Source organism: Nestor notabilis, unplaced genomic scaffold, assembly GCF_000696875.1.
Source record: "Nestor notabilis isolate BGI_N333 unplaced genomic scaffold, ASM69687v1 scaffold7647, whole genome shotgun sequence".
In the NCBI taxonomy this organism is placed as follows: domain Eukaryota; kingdom Metazoa; phylum Chordata; class Aves; order Psittaciformes; family Psittacidae; genus Nestor; species Nestor notabilis.
The window spans coordinates 20,207-40,078 of record NW_009937793.1 but is presented as its reverse complement, the minus strand read 5'-3'; the positions used below and the strand labels follow the sequence as shown (position 1 = coordinate 40,078).

The 19,872-nt window shown below is 36.2% G+C and overlaps 1 protein-coding gene across 2 annotated transcripts in view; it reads right to left on the bottom strand.

Moving 5' to 3' along the window:
* ATG5 (autophagy related 5) overlaps nucleotides 1-19,872 on the bottom strand; it is a 71,619-nt gene that overhangs the window by 31,870 nt on the left and 19,877 nt on the right. For both annotated transcript variants that reach the window (XM_010019010.1, XM_010019009.1), the window contains one exon: nucleotides 13,412-13,506. In XM_010019010.1, coding sequence (XP_010017312.1) covers nucleotides 13,412-13,506 — 95 coding nt within the window. The remainder of the gene's footprint in view (nucleotides 1-13,411; nucleotides 13,507-19,872) is intronic.

Here is a 19,872-nt window from a genome sequence, read left to right as displayed (position 1 = left end):
AGCGGTTTGAGAAGCAGAAAACAAATAAACAAAAAACCAAACCTCAGATGCCTCGCCAGTACAAGACATAAAACAAAAAACAGTTTGATTCTTCCATCTTCATTAGATGTTTGTAAGAAATAAGGAAGTGACTTTTCTTTCCACTTTAAATCTTGTATGATAGCAAACAAGACTAAAAAATGGTTACCATGTCAGACAGAACTATAAAACTTAAGTTTCTAATAATCTAAAGACAACATTTCCTGACTTTCGCTTTGAAAAAAATCTCAATGTAAGATACAGAATTTCTACACTCCAAAATACACCTATTAAACCAACTCAAAGCAAGCTACCTGCTAAAAGCAAAATGCAAGATCATTTAAATGAAAACTGTGATACAAACAGGTTGCTAAAACAGAAGGAGACTCCCCATGGGCTCTGAAATCATTATCACAAACTTTCAAAGGAGGAAAATCGTTTTAGTCACCATATACCTTTGTTAAATTATAAACAGTTCAACATTGTGTTTTAATGTGATAAAGCCAAACCTGAAATAAATGCATTACATTGTGTCCTCAGACAATTGGAATTACAATACAGGAGAGAAAAATACAACATTAATATACTGACCAACTGAAAATAAAATAAATCTAATGTGAGAACGCTAATTTAACAAATGCCTCTAAAATATCCCTGTATTACTTTTCCTTATTAGTCCAGTATTTTTCCTGTGCTGCAAGGAACTTTGATCATTGTCCTTAAAACCATTGTAGTATTCATCACAGGCTTCCTTCAAGCTGTAGTTATAAAATTCATTTTACAGGTGCAAAGCTGATTTCTAGAAAAATAGAAATTTAAGTAAATAAGCTGCTCAGAATATTCATATTGCTTTATCAAGTCTTAAGAAGGGAAAGGGTGTTGGAGGAAACAAAACACCACAGAGTGGATGGAATTTGTAATTCTGTTATTAAACCATTTTAACTAACTTTTATCTCTGTTCCCTCCAAAGAGTCTGTAAGGCTTTAAGGATCTGTTAGCTGCTTTCTGATGATGACACACACAAAACGGGGGAAATACAAATGTTGGTAATATTTATTCTACTAGAATACCGAAAGGTATTTCTACAAGCTTGTCCCACCTAACAAAAAAGAAAACAAACCAACAAAAATAAAATTTAATTCTACACAAAGACCAATTTACAGGTGCAGCACAAGGTTGTCTCTGACACTCTAGGGCACAGCATTTCATGCTATGTAGAAATTTCTGGTGACAAAATGAGATGTTACCTTTAGGAAACCTGATGCTCAACTAGGATCAAAACAAAACACACTAAAATACTTTTTATTTTTATCTATTAAAAAGAACATGGTCCTCTTATTTTAAATAATTTCCTTAGAAGCACTAGTTACACTGTTGCCAGCACATATAATTCATCCTTGCCAATTTCTTTGCTAAAAGGAACATACCATTCTCTTAGAAAGCATATTAGTGAAGCTTGGACTCTCAACAATAGACCTCAGTCTGATTGCTCAGATTTAACCTTTATTTTCACACCCTTACAGAGACTTAGCTAAAAATCAGTAACTGCTCTCCTCCATTTCTCTCCACTAGCCTTCATTTGAAATATTACAACAGCAGGTTGTTAAGAGGCACCCCCAGAGCTCCAGTAAAACTAAATAAATGAAAATTATGACTCTCTTCCTCTGCATTTCAAGCAACACTCCCCCTTCCCAAATCAAATCCCACCACAAGCAGCCAGTGACTATACAAAGGACATTTAAGCTAAAATTAAACTCAGTAAGAAATACATATACACACTGAAGAAAGCTTCAAAGAACCTGCTCTTCCTCAATCATTTGTTAAAAAAAAAACAAACCAAAAAACCAACAACCTATAAATTTCATCTGTTCCATAAGGCAGCAAGTCCACCCTTGATTTTCAGCTCAATAAGGTAACATACACACATACACAAACACAAAAGAAATGGTCTCATTTTATCCATTTGAAATCTGTTACCTTTCAAATTTCATCAGTATTTTCTGAGATTGAGAGGCATAAAACACGACAACATGATTTGTCTTCATTCTGTAATCATTGCTCCTCTCCAAATCGCCCAAGCTAGAGACACTCCACTGCTTTACTGTACACCAATGATGATGTTTCTAGCCCAGTTATTCGCCAAGTTGCTAGGACTGGGACAACATTCCAAAAATTTAAAATACTATTTTTAATATTTCTTTAATTTGTCTCTGCAAACTGTATCTAACAGATGCTCTAGTTATGATTTTGCGTGCTTTGAATAAGGCTGGCAGTGCTTTTGTTAGCATTCAGAATTTTGAACTGCTTAACTGCAACATCATATCGCTGTTCAGAGAATAAAGTACATTACCTTACAAAATATAACTAATTACTTTTTTAAAATAGAACTAAGTAATGATTTTATATGTCCAATATGTAGCTAAAAGCCACAAGACAAAAAGGAGTATAAACATGCTCAACACACCTATCTAGAGTTACTAGAAAAATTGACTCATTGACAGGATGTGATGTGGGTTGCAGGACTAGCTGTAAACTCAACATATAAAATAAATGAAATGACTTAGCTTTCCTATAATACCTTTTAAATTGCTGTAATAAATGACATTTTTAATGACTCTAAAAATTACAATATATACCTGATTACAACCTATAGAAAACCGTGCATTCTTTCATTTTCTCTTGAGTTTGTACTACGGTTTCTGCAGTGAAGTGCAGAGAAGGAAGCTTTGGTTTCCTCATGAAGTTTAAAGTCTTTATGGTGATGAACAGGAACATTATACTCTGTAACATTTTTAAGAGGCATGCAACAACAAAGATGAAACAAACTAGCTAAACTTTATACATTTAATTCACACTAACAGCAGTCACATAAATTAATAATGCAGAAGTATATTACCAGATTGAAGCTTAAGATAAATCTGTATGTATGCTTTAATATGGTCATGACAAATGTGTATTTGGATATATCTTTAAAACTTCTTACTCCCGAGATTTGAAATAACATGAAAGGATAAGATATGAAAATAACATATTGTTAGAAGAATATTGCATAATCACGTGAGGACATACAATCTTACTCACTGGGTCAATTTTCTCCTATAAAAGTGTCTTCAAATTAACTCAAACTGATTTTCTTACATTTGCGTACTTTACACAATCAAGAAAACATAAACTCGTGGTCAAAATTATAACTTGTACACATACCAAGTACAGTGAAAATTTCTTTATTCTTGAAAGCACTCAAGAGTATTACACAAGCTGGAAATCCTTTGGGTTTTGAGCATTAAGATAACTGTTTTGAAAACAAGAACAATTATATGATGTGTTCCCTTGATGGAAGCTTTAACTTGTTATGGTCTGTTATGTGGCAAATGTTATGTCAAGAACTGATGCAAGCAATACTTAATGTCAGAATTAACTAGTATTTTAGTCAAGACCATAGTCAAATTAAAGCCACAACCAGAATTATAAACACATCTGGAATACAGTTAAATTTCTGTGCAGTAGGGCTTATTAAAGTTATGTCTAGACAATAATATTGAGCAATTTTTGGTCAGGAATGGTTAAGGACTATTCTCCTAATCATGCGTGGGTAACAACTTGTCTTCCTTAAAGCCTTGCACTGAACAGAGCACACTGTATGAAGCAACTGTTTCATACAGTACTAACCTCCTACACAATTAACAATAGTTTAGCTTTATTACAAACCTACAAGGAAATATCACAACTATTTCAGTTAATTCTCCCACACACGTTGAGGAACATCACTTGCTCATTTTTAAAAAAGATTAAAGAACCATTTAAAATACTACTACTTCAAATTGTTTAAACTGGCAATGTTGCTTCTTTACAGTCTTTTCGAAAAAGCTTATGTAATAGTAACAAAATTAGTTATTACAACCATGTAAAACATTTGAAAGTCCAAGCACACGTTCTACTAATCTGAAAAAGATATGCCTACTTAGAACATGTTCTTTATCAAATTCAAGTGATAAAAAATTTAATGGGTTAATTGTAACACCTCAGAATAAGACACCTCAGACTTTGCTTTGGTTTCTATTAACTGTTTCTAAAGATGCATGATGCTGTCTTTATTGATTTTGTATCCATGCCAAACATATTCACATCACATCGTGTAAGGACATAAAGGAGAAAAAAGCCACAAACTCCCCTCAGATCCTACGAATTCTAGATTTTAGCTTTGTAGCATCAAGTAGAAGCCTGTCACAAAACTCGTAAGAACAATGGTTCCTAAGGAACAGTTTAAGCTTCTGTGGCTTGATAAAACATCTACTGGATTTTCCAAATGGCTTTTCATCATGCTAGCATGTTGATTCTGAATCACAGAATTCCAGAATGGTTGATGCTGGAAGAAACCTCTGGTCCAAATCCCATGCTCAAGCAGGGCCACCTATAGAGAGATACCCATGCCCAAGAAGGTTTTGACTATTCCCAAGGATGGGGACTCCACAACCTTGGTGGGTAACCTGTGCCAGTGCTTGGTGACCCTCACAGTAGTATTTTCTGATGTTCAGATGAAGTCTCTTACGTTTCAGTTTGTGTCCACTGCCTCTGGTCCTGCCACTGGGCACCACTGAAAAGTACCTAGCTCCTTTATGCACCTTCCCTTCAGATTGGTATACACATTGATAACATCCCCCCATAGCCTTTTCTTCTCTATGTTCAACAGTTTCAGCTCTCCCAGCCCTTCTTCCCCCTCGTATTAGATGCACCAGTCCCTTAATTATCCTAGTGACCCTTTGCTTGACACTCTCCAGTAGACTTACGTCTCTCTGGGCTCAGGGGAGCCCAGAACTGGACCCAGCACTCCAGGTGTGGCCTTACCAGTGCTGAGTAGAGGGGAAGAAGCACCTCCCTTGACCTGCTAGCAGCACTCCTCCCAGAACAGCCCAGGATACTATTTACCCTTCTTTGCCATAGGTCCCACCACTGAACTCCCTGTATTCTTTTAATTTAAAAGCTATTTAGAACTTTTACATTTATGAGTTCAGGCACCAAGACACTTATGAGATGTTCAGAGATTGTACTCACTTCCATCTGAAGTGGCTGTGTTTCATAAAAAATTCTTATTGTAGAACCTCAGTCTCACTGGGTACACTTGAGTTTAAGTAAATGGAAAACCCTGAAAAAAACCCCTTCATCTGCACATATATAGCAGATACATCCAACTAAGTGACCTTTGCCAGAAAGGCGTAAAAACCTCTAGAACTGAAGGAGTACATGCTGTAATCCAAAATACAGTGCAGATACCTTACCTAGAGGCAGCAATTTTGCTTCACAAGAATCCCACCTTGTGCATCAATTTCAGCCAGAAGTTCCATTAGCAGTTCCATGCCAAAAGTTGCAGAAGTATGACTCACAACCACTTTTATATCAAAATACTTAAAAAGCATGGCTGAACTACATTCTGGCTGTAGCCTGGTCTTTCGCATTATCTGTTAAATTTGCTTGTGCAAGGGAAATAGCCCTGTATTTTCTGAACTAATGAATTTCCTCTATTTAACCTCAGGTGAATTGTACATATCCTACAAGCAGAAGAAAGTTACCAGTCAAGAGAGTGGTAACAACCAGATCAGACAGCAGGCAAATGGTCCTAAGGCCAGAAATAACAGAAGACAAATAGAAGAAGCAGTTCCAAGAGACAGTTTTGTTGAGCATTGAGAAGACAGAGACATATACAATATAAGCATGTCCTTAAAGTACTAGATTTCCTTTCCAGAAAAGGATTAGTATTTGCAATTGGTAATATATGAAGGTACGTGAAGAATCAGTGACAACAAATCAACAGTGCTTTTCACAGCTGCAGTGTCTTATGCGCATATGCTGATCTAAGCTTCACATAAAAGTAAGCAATCAAGTACTGACTACCTATAAAGCAACCAACTTCAGAAATGGATTTACATCCACAAGACTAAACATCAGATTGTTTGCTTAAGTGCGATGAATAGTACAATACTTCACACAACACTTTCAATCTACTTAAAAGCATTAAACTAAATAATTCTTAGTTATCTACGATAAACTAGAAGAAACTTCTACAGTCAAGGACAGCAAAATTTCAGAAATTTGTTGGTTAATTCATAATGTATTGCTAGAGTACGCTGCCATATCACACTTCCTCATAGGTTTGTTCTATTCCACTCTTACCTGTGTACAATTTGCTTTCAGTCATCTGGAAGTGCAGATAGAGGTCTCGGTACTTTCCAAAAACGGAACACTTTCTGTATTTTCTAATCTTCAATTTTGTGCAAATTTAACCTGCTTTACTTATCTATTTTAGTTAAAAATAAGTAAAGGAAACATAATACGGCATACTGAACTTGACAAATCAAAACAGCTACTGTTGTGACTTTCACCTATGCAGAGTTAAATTTTTTGCATCATCATCATAGGCTAGGCTTCATTCTAGTTTAATACCTAAGCAATAGGCACTGCATATGCCACACAGCCGCAGAAACAACCCTTAAAGAAAAGTCTTCATCCCTCTAAGGAAAAAAATTCCATATTCTCCTTTTCCCTTTTTTTTGAATGTAAAGCAATTCACCAACTGTTTTGGTTTTGTTTGGTTTGGGTTTTTTTTTTTTTTTGCTATTACATCAGAGTACAAGAGCCAATCTTAGAGGAATAGAACACTGGACTGCAAGTTTCAGGTAGCAAAAATCCCTCCTGCTGCAAAATAAGAACTTGACCACATAACAAAGTATGTAGTGAAAGTGGCAAATCAGTTTGTGTTGACTAAAACAAATGAAACAGAGAAGTGATCAACTTTAATGATCAAAAGAAAGGCAGCAACATACCAAACAGTACTGAATTTAAATTACATGGTCTAACAGTAATTGTACACAGACCTAATCCAAATGAATTATTGCTTCACTCACTTTTCATCCCTACCTCTGATCATATTCATATTCTTAAGAATTAACACTCAAGGTTTAGGTGAAAATTGCAATTTTTAACTTTTTTTAAATTGCATGCATATAAATTTTCATAACAAATTTAGGATGATACATAAATATACAAGAGTACTACCTTAAAACAGTTTACTTCAAGCCACAAGAATCTAAACCTCATGGTTTAAATTCAAACTTGTAGCATGAACATTTACATAAACTTACTTATTTCCAAGTTCATTATCATAAGACAATTCAGAGAAAGATGACCAATTATGGTTTTACATAAGAATAATTTGCTGAAAAATAACTGGCAATTTGTGATTAGTGAGTGCATAAGACATTTGGTAAGATTAAAGCATTTTCAAATTAGAAATAGACTTTTTATTTTCCCCCCACTAAGTGTTTATTATTTTGTTGTAACTCAGAATGTATTTTGACTTATCTTTAACAAAAAAATAATCTACATAACTATTTACACAAAGTTAATTTATTAACTACTGACATGCTACTGGTTTTGATACACCTAAATTCTTAGAAGAGTATCCAGTAAAATAAAAAAAAAAAGTTTTAAAACAAAATACTACCCAATTTTCCCTAACATGCAGAATCCAGTATATCCCTGGATTAAAATTGCTTTAAACTACTTATAATTCAGAACCCCAGCAAACTATTCTTTATGCAAGCAAAACTACTTTATTCTTTGTATACAAGCTACAACTACACACAGCTCAAAGATTTCTGTAGCTTCTCTTGACAAGCCTGAGCTAGGTTTAAACTATCCAGCTTGGTAACAGCCCAACCCAGCTCAGAGAAGCTACCCAAATTGCTCCTTTATAGTCCATCTCTCCTGCGCCTCTTCCCCTGAGCACTGTGCAACTCTCACGATAGCTCTGAACTAGGCTGATTGAGTTTTACAGATAACTTGGGCATATTTATGTAAACATTAGTCACACCTCTGACAACAAGTAAAGGTTATAATTGCAAAATTCTTCTTTTAAACTGATTGAGCCCCCATTCTGTACTAAGACTGTTAAAGGCACAAGGCTGATCTTGCATGTGGGTTCCTCAAGTCTTTTAAAAGAGCTGCATGGATATTCTTTAATAGAAAACATGTAAAAAAAGTAATCTTTAACAGCATTAGTTTGAGCTAGCCCATTTCAGTTTGCACTTAGATGGACCAAAAAAGCTTAAGCAATTATGGAACTTCAACTGTGGTGACAGTGACCTTCAACTCAAGGTGACAACTTGTCAAATTGCTATTACTTTCAGCACAGAATGAAGCAATTAAGTTCAGAAACCAAGTATTCATAGTAACTTATTGATCATGCTACCCACATGCAATACTTCACAGAAGCGTTGGTTTGTTTGTTTAGCTTTTTTTTCTCCCAATAATGAGGCACTAGGAAAAATATTTGCCTACCAAAGCTTTTAAACTTTCTTATTCATAAAGCTTTGATTTTTAACTACTTTAGAGCTGGTAAACATGTGCTGGTGTTTCTTCAGTGCTGAGACATCAGTTATTAGAATAAGACATTCTGTGTACTCAACTGATGATGAATCAAAGTCCATTTTTTTCTCTTCGGGACAGAAATGTAGCTGAGCACAGCTCTGTTACACAAACCAACCACCATTTCACATTATTTTCCTATTCACTCAAACTTCCTCTTTGTAAAAGGAAGTTTTTAAGAAACAAATTGATCTATTTTCAGCAGATCCTTTATGAAAATGTCATTTTTAATAAATAAATGAAAAGTTAAATATGGTTTTAAACACAAGTCTATTCAAGAGTATTCTGCACTAGGCAACAAGACACTGAAACTTGCTGTGTTGTGTTGCCCTCTTCTGGTTGACAGCACTTAAATCTTCTAATTCTTTTTACTCGATAAGCCATTGCATCTCAATTTCTTTCATAAAAATATTCAGATTGGCAGTTTCAAGTAGCAGCTAACTTCACCTCTATCCTTTACCTTTATGCTTAAAGTATTTTTGATCTAAAATTCTAGAGAAGTAAACTTTACTTTTAACCTCTACATCACTCTAATACTAAACTTGAGGATTATCAAATATCAGCTAGTGTTTGAAAAGATGACTAAAAACCCAACTTCAGTACTGCTAAGCAAGCTTCATGACAAGAGGCTTAAAGAGCTTAATTGACTCAGCTTACTGAAGAAAACTGAAGCTGCTGAAATTATGCTGTAAGTGAACTTGGACGTTAGAAAGTCAGAAGACTTTAAAGTGGTATAAGGCAAAACAAAATCTAGAAATTGGAGTTGAAGTCAGACAAATTCAGCCTTGAAATACGATGGAGGCTTTTCACCCCAAAAACAACAACAACAAAAAGATTTTAATAACCCACTAGTATAAAAGGGTGGGTTCATTATTACTTGAAAACTTTACAAGTGGACCCAATATCTTCCTAAACAATCTCTTTTGATCAGTTGTCATAACATGGGTCAAATTGTGATGCTGATTTGCATACTTGTAATGGGTTTTGCAATTAATTATCTAATTAATTGCTCTGCCAATTAATGTGTCAATATGACTAAACCAGTCTTTCATTGCTTCGGACAGGGCCATGCTCAGGCTTCTGATTCATTTATTGAGCCAGATATTAATAGTGTCTTAGAATATTTCATTTCCCCCTCCCACCCTGCTATTTTTAGACTACAGGTCAGGGTGGACATTTAAATTTAGACATCTTGGTACTGCAACCTTAACAGAAAGAGCAAAGTGTTAGATTTAACCGAGATATTATTAAGTATGGAGAATTTTACTCACATTACTAAAGCAGATAAACATCCTAACAATTTGTGACTGCACAATTTAATTACAACATCTTAAGGGACTTACGATAGGAAAAACCTGTTCAAAGCTAAGACCTATTATGTAATTAGACAGTAAAACTAATAACCTAATCAAAACCCTTAGAAAATAAGAGGCAAAGGAAATGATCATTCCAGCACCTCATCCTAGTGGCATGTGCTAGTACCCAAATAAAGGATCAAGCAAACAAATAATTCCAGACCATCCCTTTTTGGGCTGGCAAACAAACAACAGCCAGCCTGCCTTAAGCCAAGTGCAACTCCAGAAAAGTACAGAAAAACATGTACTTAATAGCTTTAATATGTTTTCTTTCACATACTTTTATTATTCTGTTCTCGAGAACAAAATGCTACTTAAAACTTGAAATACAATATACTCAAAGGGCAGACTCCAGAGCAAAGGAGGAAGACTGACAACAGCAAGCAAGAGAAAGTGGGTAAGCATGACACGGGGCAAGAGCAAGATACCAAAACTTGTGGATGAGTGCAAACTAAGTGCAAAACAAATGAGACTCAGAGTGGTTCATCAGGGTAACCTCTATCAGCACATAGAGACTCCTCTCCAGTGCCTGACTAATAGGCCCTGTCACAGCGCCTGGAGCCAAAGACTGATGAAAACTTCCTGCCATCTACCAGCTATATATTTTGTTCAATTAGAAAGTGCAAAACCAGCTGGTCTTATGAACATGCGGAAAAAGTCCTCAAGCCAAACTAGCTCTAGTAAAAGCAATGCTTTTTAATGCATAACATACACAAAACAATTATTATTATTTTCTCTCTTGCTATTAAAGAACAAGTAAAAAAAGCACTCTCTTCAACAGTACTATCAGATAAAAAAGCAAGAAAGTTTTCATGCAGCTGTCAATGGAAGACACAGCAGCTTGTACTTCTGAAGTGGTGGCATGGGGCACTTTTTCGTTTTGAACATATGTAAGCAAAAGTGTCAAAAAAAATATAATCACTATTTTTAAACCATCTCTGGTAGAAAAAGTTTCCACCTCTGTCAAAGGTTCATGTGGTGCAAGCTCCATATGACACAGCTCAGACTATGACAGCTGGTAATAAAATCTCCAAGATCTCTCAGCCAAATTTAAAAATTTTAATCTAATTTTAAAACTACAAATGAGTTGATCCTTGGCAATACTCAGTCTTTTACTTCATCTTCTACAGTAGATGCCTGGATTCTGGTCCAGTCGTAACTGCTACAACTTAAAAGAAGAGGTGCTGGACAAGGGCTTTTAAAATTACCTGTGGTTAGTTTAGTTCTGACTTACCAAGTACAACGTCTGTATTTTTGCCATCTTTTTCTCCCACACACACCATCAGATTTGGATACCACACCAAGTATGATTCATATTATTCTTTAGAAATGTATTTCAATAGACAAGCTTTACAATTGAAAAAGTATTTGAGTTTTGAAAATACTAAGCCTTCAGTGAAAAGCATGTCCGGTCACTTTATTGCATACATTTTTTCGTGCAGCAACTCCAGATACATTTAGTAATTGCTAAAGCTGATTTTTCTTAGTCGATATCATAATCTAGTACATTTCTTTGAAGGAAAACAAATTCATCCACCTCATACTGCCAAAACATAATTTAAGCAGTTCCCTTCACAGAATTTCCTTCCAATAATTTTGGGGTAATGGAAAGTTTGGAGACTAAGAGGAGGAACTCTTCCTCACTGAAGACAATGCCTAGTATTTCCTGCCATCCAGCTGTATATCCTTAAATATCCACAAAAACACATAGGGAATAAACATCCACTGTAACACAAACCTAGGCTAAACTGGCTTTCAGGTATTTATGTAGGGATATACAAGCAATCAACTAGAATGCACAGCTGACTTCTACCAGCACTAATAGAAATGAAATGCAATCAGGGTGGGGGTTAAATACATCTTAAGAATACTTTCGAGTCGCTTACTTCATCATATTCAAGTTTCACCAAGTACTGCAGGATTATGTTAAAACTACAGGAGTCAAATCTTCGCTTGGAATTAAATTATAATCTCACCCCCCCTAATGCTTTCTGAAAATTCCTTTAAATACACAGACTTTTACGATGAGAGGTAATCAGTACACAAACCAAATCAAGCAAAAAAAGCTAGAAGCACCTGCATCCACTTTTTAAAAAGAGGAACATTACATTTAGAAATACTAAGAGCAGCATTATTGAAAATAATACACTCCAACCTTCTCAAAGGCTGTCTCAGCATCATCTTTATTTGTGTCTGGTCTTTCATTCTTAGTTAGATATTTTTGGTTTAAACTACAGCAAGTAAGGGTTTCCAGATGAAAAGATAATGAGAATCAAAATAAATACTACTGGCTGAAGAGATATATATTAGTGAATTGCCATTTAAAAAAAAAAATAAACAAAAACAAAACCCAAAAAAAACCACCAAAAGCTTTACTAGCTTGAAATCCTGTGACACACAAAATTTCCCTCATGGCTTAAAGGTCTGTACCTTATTCAGACAGCAAAACCTCCATTTTTGCAAACCTGTTTACCTGATTTCTATGAAAAGGCTTTAAAAAAACCCCTCCAAACAAAACAAAACCAAACCAGACAAAAATGCCCCCACACCTATCAGTGAACAAAAAAACAACTTAGTTACCAAACAAACAAAATGCTGTGAGTGAACTACTTTTCCTGATACACACTTTTTGATGCTTATACAAACCTTGCCATCTGCTATGATCTCTAACAAAATAACTGACTTCCGTTCTCAATCTAAGGTTTCACTATGACGGTAAATGTCTTACATTTAACATTAAAAGTTACTTCAGCCCCACTGTAAGATTGTATAGCTTTGTATGGTCATTGAAACCTGTTACAAAAGTAGTATCAGACTACTCAGTACTATGAATAAAGGACTTTTGAGGGTTACAGGTGCAAAACTTAAATGTAAATAGATGAAAATGTTTCTAAGACGAAACAGAGCAGAACTGTTTCATTTGTGGAGAGGCTACATGAACTCTATATAAAAATTTTTAACCATACATAATCCCAAACTTCATTTTGACCTTAATGCTATAAAAAACTAAGGGGATATAAAAAAAACTTGTGAAGGATTCCAGGGAATAAGTCTCCAAATAAACCGCTGAGAAAAATAGTGCACTGGCAAATTAAAACAGAAAAAATATTCAAATCCAGTTTTGGATTGTATAATTTACAATTAGAAGACAAATATAAGAACTGGATGCAGTACCTATGCCATTACTTTCAACTTATGAGGCTAAAAAGAAAAGAAGCCTATACCGTGGTTGAGGGAAAAGTGTTGCTCTTGAAATCTCTGACTTAGACCTTTCAGAGAGCATTTTGCACCCAAAGCAGTCTTCATAGTTAGCAGTTATTCTTAATGATAGAATTAGCTTTTTAAAAACAAAACCCCAAACATAATCTATATCAGCCGTAGTATGTTCTTAAGTATTACACAGTTACAACAAATGGTAATTATATACATTATTATAAATACAGTTCATATATAACTAATTTGCTAATTTATGCAACTCAAAGGTCCAGCAGGGATGAGCATACACAGTTTTAACATAATGTTAGAAAAGGGAATGTATAATTCTGGAAACAGATTATGATATATGACACATCAGTGGAAGACTTTGGTAATAGTGGTTTTATTTCATTGTCTCCTACCTGATAAATTCTAAATGGGATGTATCGAAATCCACTATCTTCTGGAGGATACTCCATGAGTTTTCGATTTATTGCCCAAAACTGCTCAAATTTGTCTGTGAAGGTAAAATTAGATTTTGTTAATATTAACAACACATATTCTTTTCTAGCTGAGATAAATGAGACAGGATTGGAAAAACATGCAGACTTTCCTTACATAAGTTTGACCTGTATGAATTTCTTTTTCCCGCATTTCTATGATTCTCTTCCCTATTTAGTTGGAAGCCAAAGGTAAGTCATCTGCAGTCTCCTATGAAAACTGTAATGTGGCAACTTGCCAAACTGAAAGAGAAAGCAACCTGAATTCATGTAGTATCTCCCACTGTTAGGGAAATATTGGGCCAGAAGTTACGGATTTCATTACCTCAACAGTGTCTGTTCCCTCACCCACTCCCCACTGCTACTGGTCCACACTCTCAAAGGTTATTAAAACTATCCAATTGTCCTTAACTATGTATGAATAATAGGTGTAAAGTAGAGAAAATGAAATCATAGAAAAACTTCTTGAAGGGTTTATATTTGGATACTTAAACCTTAAAATCTTCAACAATGTACAATATGATCAGAAAATATACTGCCATTTCATGACACAACCTCAAAATAAAAGTTTATGTTTGAAAAACATTTTTGTTAATATTATCCAAGCAACTAGGTTTAGCAAAGTAGCCCAAGGCAGCACATCATTTCATCCTGTTCAGACATTACAAGAAACAAATAGCTTATTGTGTTTAAAATGTGTTAAGGACAGCACAGGTCTAGAGCAGTAAAGGCCTTCATACACACAAATCAATTACTCAAATCAAGCAAATAACAAATACCAAAAGTGACAGAAAGGAACATCAAGAGCTAAGATGAATAAAGCTGCTGCTAGCCTTACTGGAAAAGAAAGCTTTAGAAAGAGAAGAGCAAGAGATAAGATTCGTTACAGGCTCTAACTCTTCAAGACACACAACACAGCAATGTTTCTTCAGAAGGAGCACAGTATCCCCAGATTTCCCTCCTCAGCACAATATTCAGACAAGACTCAAGAAGCCTGGTGGTATAACCGTTACAGAATTCAGCCCCCCTGAAGCAAGGTGAAATTCAGAAATCTATTTGCAGAACAAAGGATCTTCCCACTTCCAAAACTGCTAATAAGAATTAAAGCAACTGCAGAAAATTGAAAGATTCTGAGATTTGCTTCACTCCCATGTACAGCACAGATGCCAGTCAGTGCACTAAAAGACACTGTTAATACATATTGCAGGGTTTACAATGCGTTCCTTTTCCTTACTGAATGTGACAAGGCAGGAATTTCCAAGAAGTGGTAAACATACTCCTGCCAGGTATTCTGTAGGAGCATTCCCTGATACTTATCTCAAAGTACTTCCACACGTTTGCTTCCTGAGAGGCAAGTGCCTCTTGACAAGCACTTACATGAGCAGCAGCCAGCATCACCACGCAGGTACCTGCCTGAGATGGGGAGCTGCTTGGACACAGGTGCTACCCCATAGCTCACCAGCTGGGAAGCTCAGCAGGTCGCAGTGACAGTGACGACCATGGCACCAGTTGCACCCAAGCAAGCCTGCATTTGGGAACCCCAGCCTACACTCAGAGGTTTATTCTTACAATGTCTGACACAAAGAATGTGTGTCATCCTCACAAACTCCATCAGTGAGGAGGTGAAGACTTAGCACACTTCCCTCGTCCTTGGAGACAGCATTTAGAATGGCTTACAACTTTCACTGCAGACTGTGTGGACAGGAGGCACCGATTGATTTATACTTCAATTACCACTTCTGACTATATACTCAGTCGATAAAATTACTAATTATGTGATACACAAACCAAACTAAACAAAACCTGCTTAAGCTACTGAGCTTCAGCAAACTCTTAAATAAGGAATCTACATATTTGGAGACATCCTACCTAAACACAAATAAAACAAACATAACTTCATTTACTTGTTTAATGCTACTACAGTAACTAGGAAAGTTGGGTGAACAGCTTACCATCCTCAAAATTCAATAGAAATGAGCAACACATCTTACGTATCAGAGGAACACGGAATTCTGAACAAATAACAGACTTATAGTAGGAGCTTAGGTATATTGTTCCTTGTGACATATATGACAAACAAGTGAATCTTTGAAGGACAAAAAAAGTTAAACATTAGTAAGGTACAGTTAATTCACTTCTTCATTCCAACTTCCTCACCTCCCAGAAATTATGCAGGTAATCTTATTTATGGCAGGGAAATTTACAAATTTATTGTTCTCTGAACACTGACACATTGCTCAAGACAATCTATTGTTTTATCAAGGGGTTTAAATTTCTAGTAGTTTCTAAATATAACAGCAATAAATCTGCAACAGTTAACGATGAGACTTGTTGCATTTCATGATCAAGTATGTTCTGTCAATCTACCTTGTATCCTGGGAATGAAAAACTTTCTAATAAATTAGCTAGGAATAAGGGAGTCAGACATGTTAAGACACATCTCCACTGTGTGTACAGCACTGTCTGAAGACATCTACGCTAACTCATCCTCATAACCTTATGTTGCTGTCCTCCAAACATCTTTGCATGGATACAGTATTTTTATTACAGGAAACTGAGTTGAGTGTAAGAAAATTAACACAAGTTTTTAAAGCAAGCAGCAGGAAAAGGCTATCCAGTTTACATACTGATGCATATGACCTGGCGAGAGCTTTTATTAGCATTAGGGGCACTGACTGAACACCAGAATCCTAAAGCTCCAAAATCTAAAAACAACTTTTGCAGAAACCTTAAGACTCAAAACTTAAAAACAAACAAAAAACCCACCACGACCCACCACCACCAATCCCCTTGAAAATATAAGTGAAAGGATTCCTCATTCTCCCATTTTTGTGTGTTAGTACCTCCCATATATGCAAAACAGACTTAAGGAAGCTATTAATGCTATAAGAACTAATTAGTGCTTTGGCTAGACAGGTCTTAAAGACAGAAGGTGCCGGAAGTTTGACGATCAAAACAAAACTGAGTTTTCGCCAAGCCAGTAAACAAGAACAGTTCCCTATTTATTAGCAAAAGCACTTTACACACTCATCTCCCTTCCTTGCGAAAAGCTTATGCAGTCTACACGATATCTAAACTCCTGTAACAGTCAAACCTGATTACTTTTGTTTTCCACAACCCATCTGTTTTTAAGAAAGTGCTTGACCAATGTGTTAAAGAGTTTCTGTATTAGCAAAAAACAGTACTTGCAAAAGGCAGATGCTCATATCGGAACAACAATATTTAAAGTAATGGCAATAAGATCCAAACAGAAGTGAGATTAGTGACAGTATAAAAGTTTCAGATGACTACTAATCATATTTCTTAAACAAGAGAGGGTGGATACTATATAACTTTGCCTAAAGGGGAATATAAAAACTTTTCTCACTGCATTTTATATCAAAGAACAGAAAATTAATAATCAAATAATGGAGAGGAGATCCAGTTGAAAAATCTGTCACTTAGAAATATGTCACTTATAAGTATTTATTAGAAATGCAGTCACTGAAAGATACCAGACAGACATTATCCTTCAATACTACAGAGATGCACACATGCATGATTTTTTAACTGTACTATTCATGGTGTCTTCTTAAAGCTATCTATTTGTATAAATTTGAAATGTATCTCTAGCTCTATGCAAGGCATACCAATCTGCAGCTTCCATAAAAATGTGTCCAATCCTTGAATTTAAAAAACACAAACCTTGTGTGTATTCTCAGTGGTTCACCACTGTCTAGTAACCATATGAACCATAGAAATAATGCACAGCTAGAAGTACTTGCACAGAACCACCCATAACATTAACTAAGAGACTGTGGTGGGTCTCATGCAGAGCACACAGTGCTCATGCAGAGCACGAGAGACCCAGAAGTCCTTGATTAGGGTAAGCACTACTTAGCAACAAGTAAAACATCAGTGTATTATCAGCACTGTTCTCAGACTAAAGCCACAACACAGAACTGTACCAGCTACTACAAAGAAAATGAACTCTCTCCCCCAGCTGAAACCAGCAGAGACCAAAGGCTCTCCAACTGATGTACCAGAATCATAGAAAAACTTTAAATTGGAAGTGCCTTTGGAGGCCAAGCTCTGGAATAAAAGCTCCTGCCCCCACCTCTTACCTCCCCTCCCGCCTCAGGGAAAAAAAAAAAAAAGAAAAAAAAGAGCTGAAGAGCTGTCTACACAAAGTCAAATGAGTTTGCTCAAGGCCTTGCCTGGTCATGGTTTGACCATCCCCACAGGTTTCCACTCAACCACTCTCACTTCCTCTGCCCAAATATCCCAGACTTCCTCCTGCAGAAACTTGTAACCATTTTCTTTTGTAATTGTACAACTCTACTGCCAGCGAAGGCACGTCTGAGAGCAATCTGACTCCATCTAGTCTACAAGCCTTCCTTCCAGGTAGTGGAAAGCAGCTATTAGGTCCATCCTCAGCCTCCTCACCTTTAGGCTAAACAAGACAATTCTCCCCACTCTCCTTAAATAGAGCATATGCTCCAGCCCCTAATCACCCTAGCAGCACTCTGCTGGACTCTTTTCTATTCGCCAACGTTTCTTTTGTCCTGGGGTCCCAAAGAGGACAACAGCATTCCCAGCGCAGCTTTACAAGTGCTAAGCCGAGGGGAAGAATTACCCACCATCTGTCTATATTCTAGGGGGCACAAGGGCAAAACCAGCTCTGTAGTTAATCTTCAATTTTGCAACACACACAACAGACTTTTAATTCAGCTTGTTGTCCACCATTACCCACTTCCACAAAGCTGCTTCTCAGCCAGTCCCTAGCCTGCCTGGAGGTATGGGGGTTTTCCTGTCCCTGGTGCAGGACTTTTGCACTTGTCAGCTCCTGCTTGCCTATTGCTCCAGCTTGTTACAGTTCCTTTGAATGGCAGCTCTGCCCTCCATCTATCAACCGCTCTCAACGACTTTTTCTTTTAGTCAAAAACTCACTAAAGGTTTAATCTGCCATATACATATGGTCACATAAACTGTAGTTTACAGACAGCTACAAGTCAAGGATACAAAATGTATTTTCTTAACATTAAAGGAAGTATATTTTCTACTGACTCATGCTCTAATAAGCGCTGTGTTTGCAGCCAGAAAGGAGTCTTCTCAAAATTTAGTATTAGTTCTACTTCCACCTTGTTTCCAGGAAGACTAAGACTCTACATGCATGCAGAGTTCTGTTGACTGCTTAGCAATGTTAACCAATTGTGTAAGAAGTTAGATTTTTTGCGACATGCCTTAAACACGAAGCAATGTTGACGATGGAAGATAAATATTATAAACACGTCAAAATTAACTGTACTCTGCTATTCAGAAACATCTTTTCTAGGTAGTTACTCTATTTCTCAGCCACTTAAAGACTGGTCTCTAAATTACTTTAGGCCATCTAACCAGTAGTAGTATTATCCATCATTTCTGACCAAAGAATTTTAACAATTCTTATAAAGGAAGAGAGGTCAGTATCTATATAGCCTGCATTTATCACTTCCCTACTACAGTCAGCTATCCACGACGCTGGTCAAAATCAGGGCAACACAGATGTACCTGTCCCAGAGAAGTGTTCTAGCTAAGAAATATCTGGTTTATGGACAAAGATTGCCTAACTGAAGTCCGAAGAACAAGCAAAACCACGGCACAAGCAACAGACAGAAGAATATGTTTACCTTCCTGATTTGGCAGCAGATTAACACAAACCCAGAAATGGTGGGAGGAGGGATGTAAACGTTTTTATGAATACCTACCAGCTGTTACCAGCACAAGATTTGGCACAAATTCACTGTTAATAGCTCTTCCCCTAAAAGCCATCTACAAGCAACTGAAAAGTTTCTCATGCTACCTGTTCAAGCACCTCCTTCTCAGCAGAAACATCTCTACTGAATTACACTTGTAATTGGTAGTTAAATCTTTCCAAACAAGAAAAACTAGATTTCCCCCCCCAAATGTTTAACATGTATCCTGTAAGTACTGCTATTGCTTGTTAAAAAATATCATATCTTATATTTAAGAACTGGAGAAAATGTTTTGAAGCTTCACAGAGAAAAAAACCAAACCTGCAGATGTATCATTACTTACAAGGCAGATATCACAAATGCTACTTTCTTTTCTTTTTTGTGGTGGTTCATTCTGTTTCACAAAGAGGTTTAAAATTATTACACCTCAAACGAAAGCCTATAAAAACATACTGAAAGATACAACATGCTTAAAAAGAGTCATCTTAGTTTCACAAGCTTTTCTTGTTTCTCTTTTATGAAAAGCTGAGAAATTAAAATTAGCATTTGAAAGTATTCAAAAGATTGTTTAAGCTTCTCATTTAGGTGTCAGATTCCACAGGTGTGAATTCTCATCAAGTACAGCGAAACCTTGAAATCAGTCTTGCTAGGCAACATTATAAAGCAAAA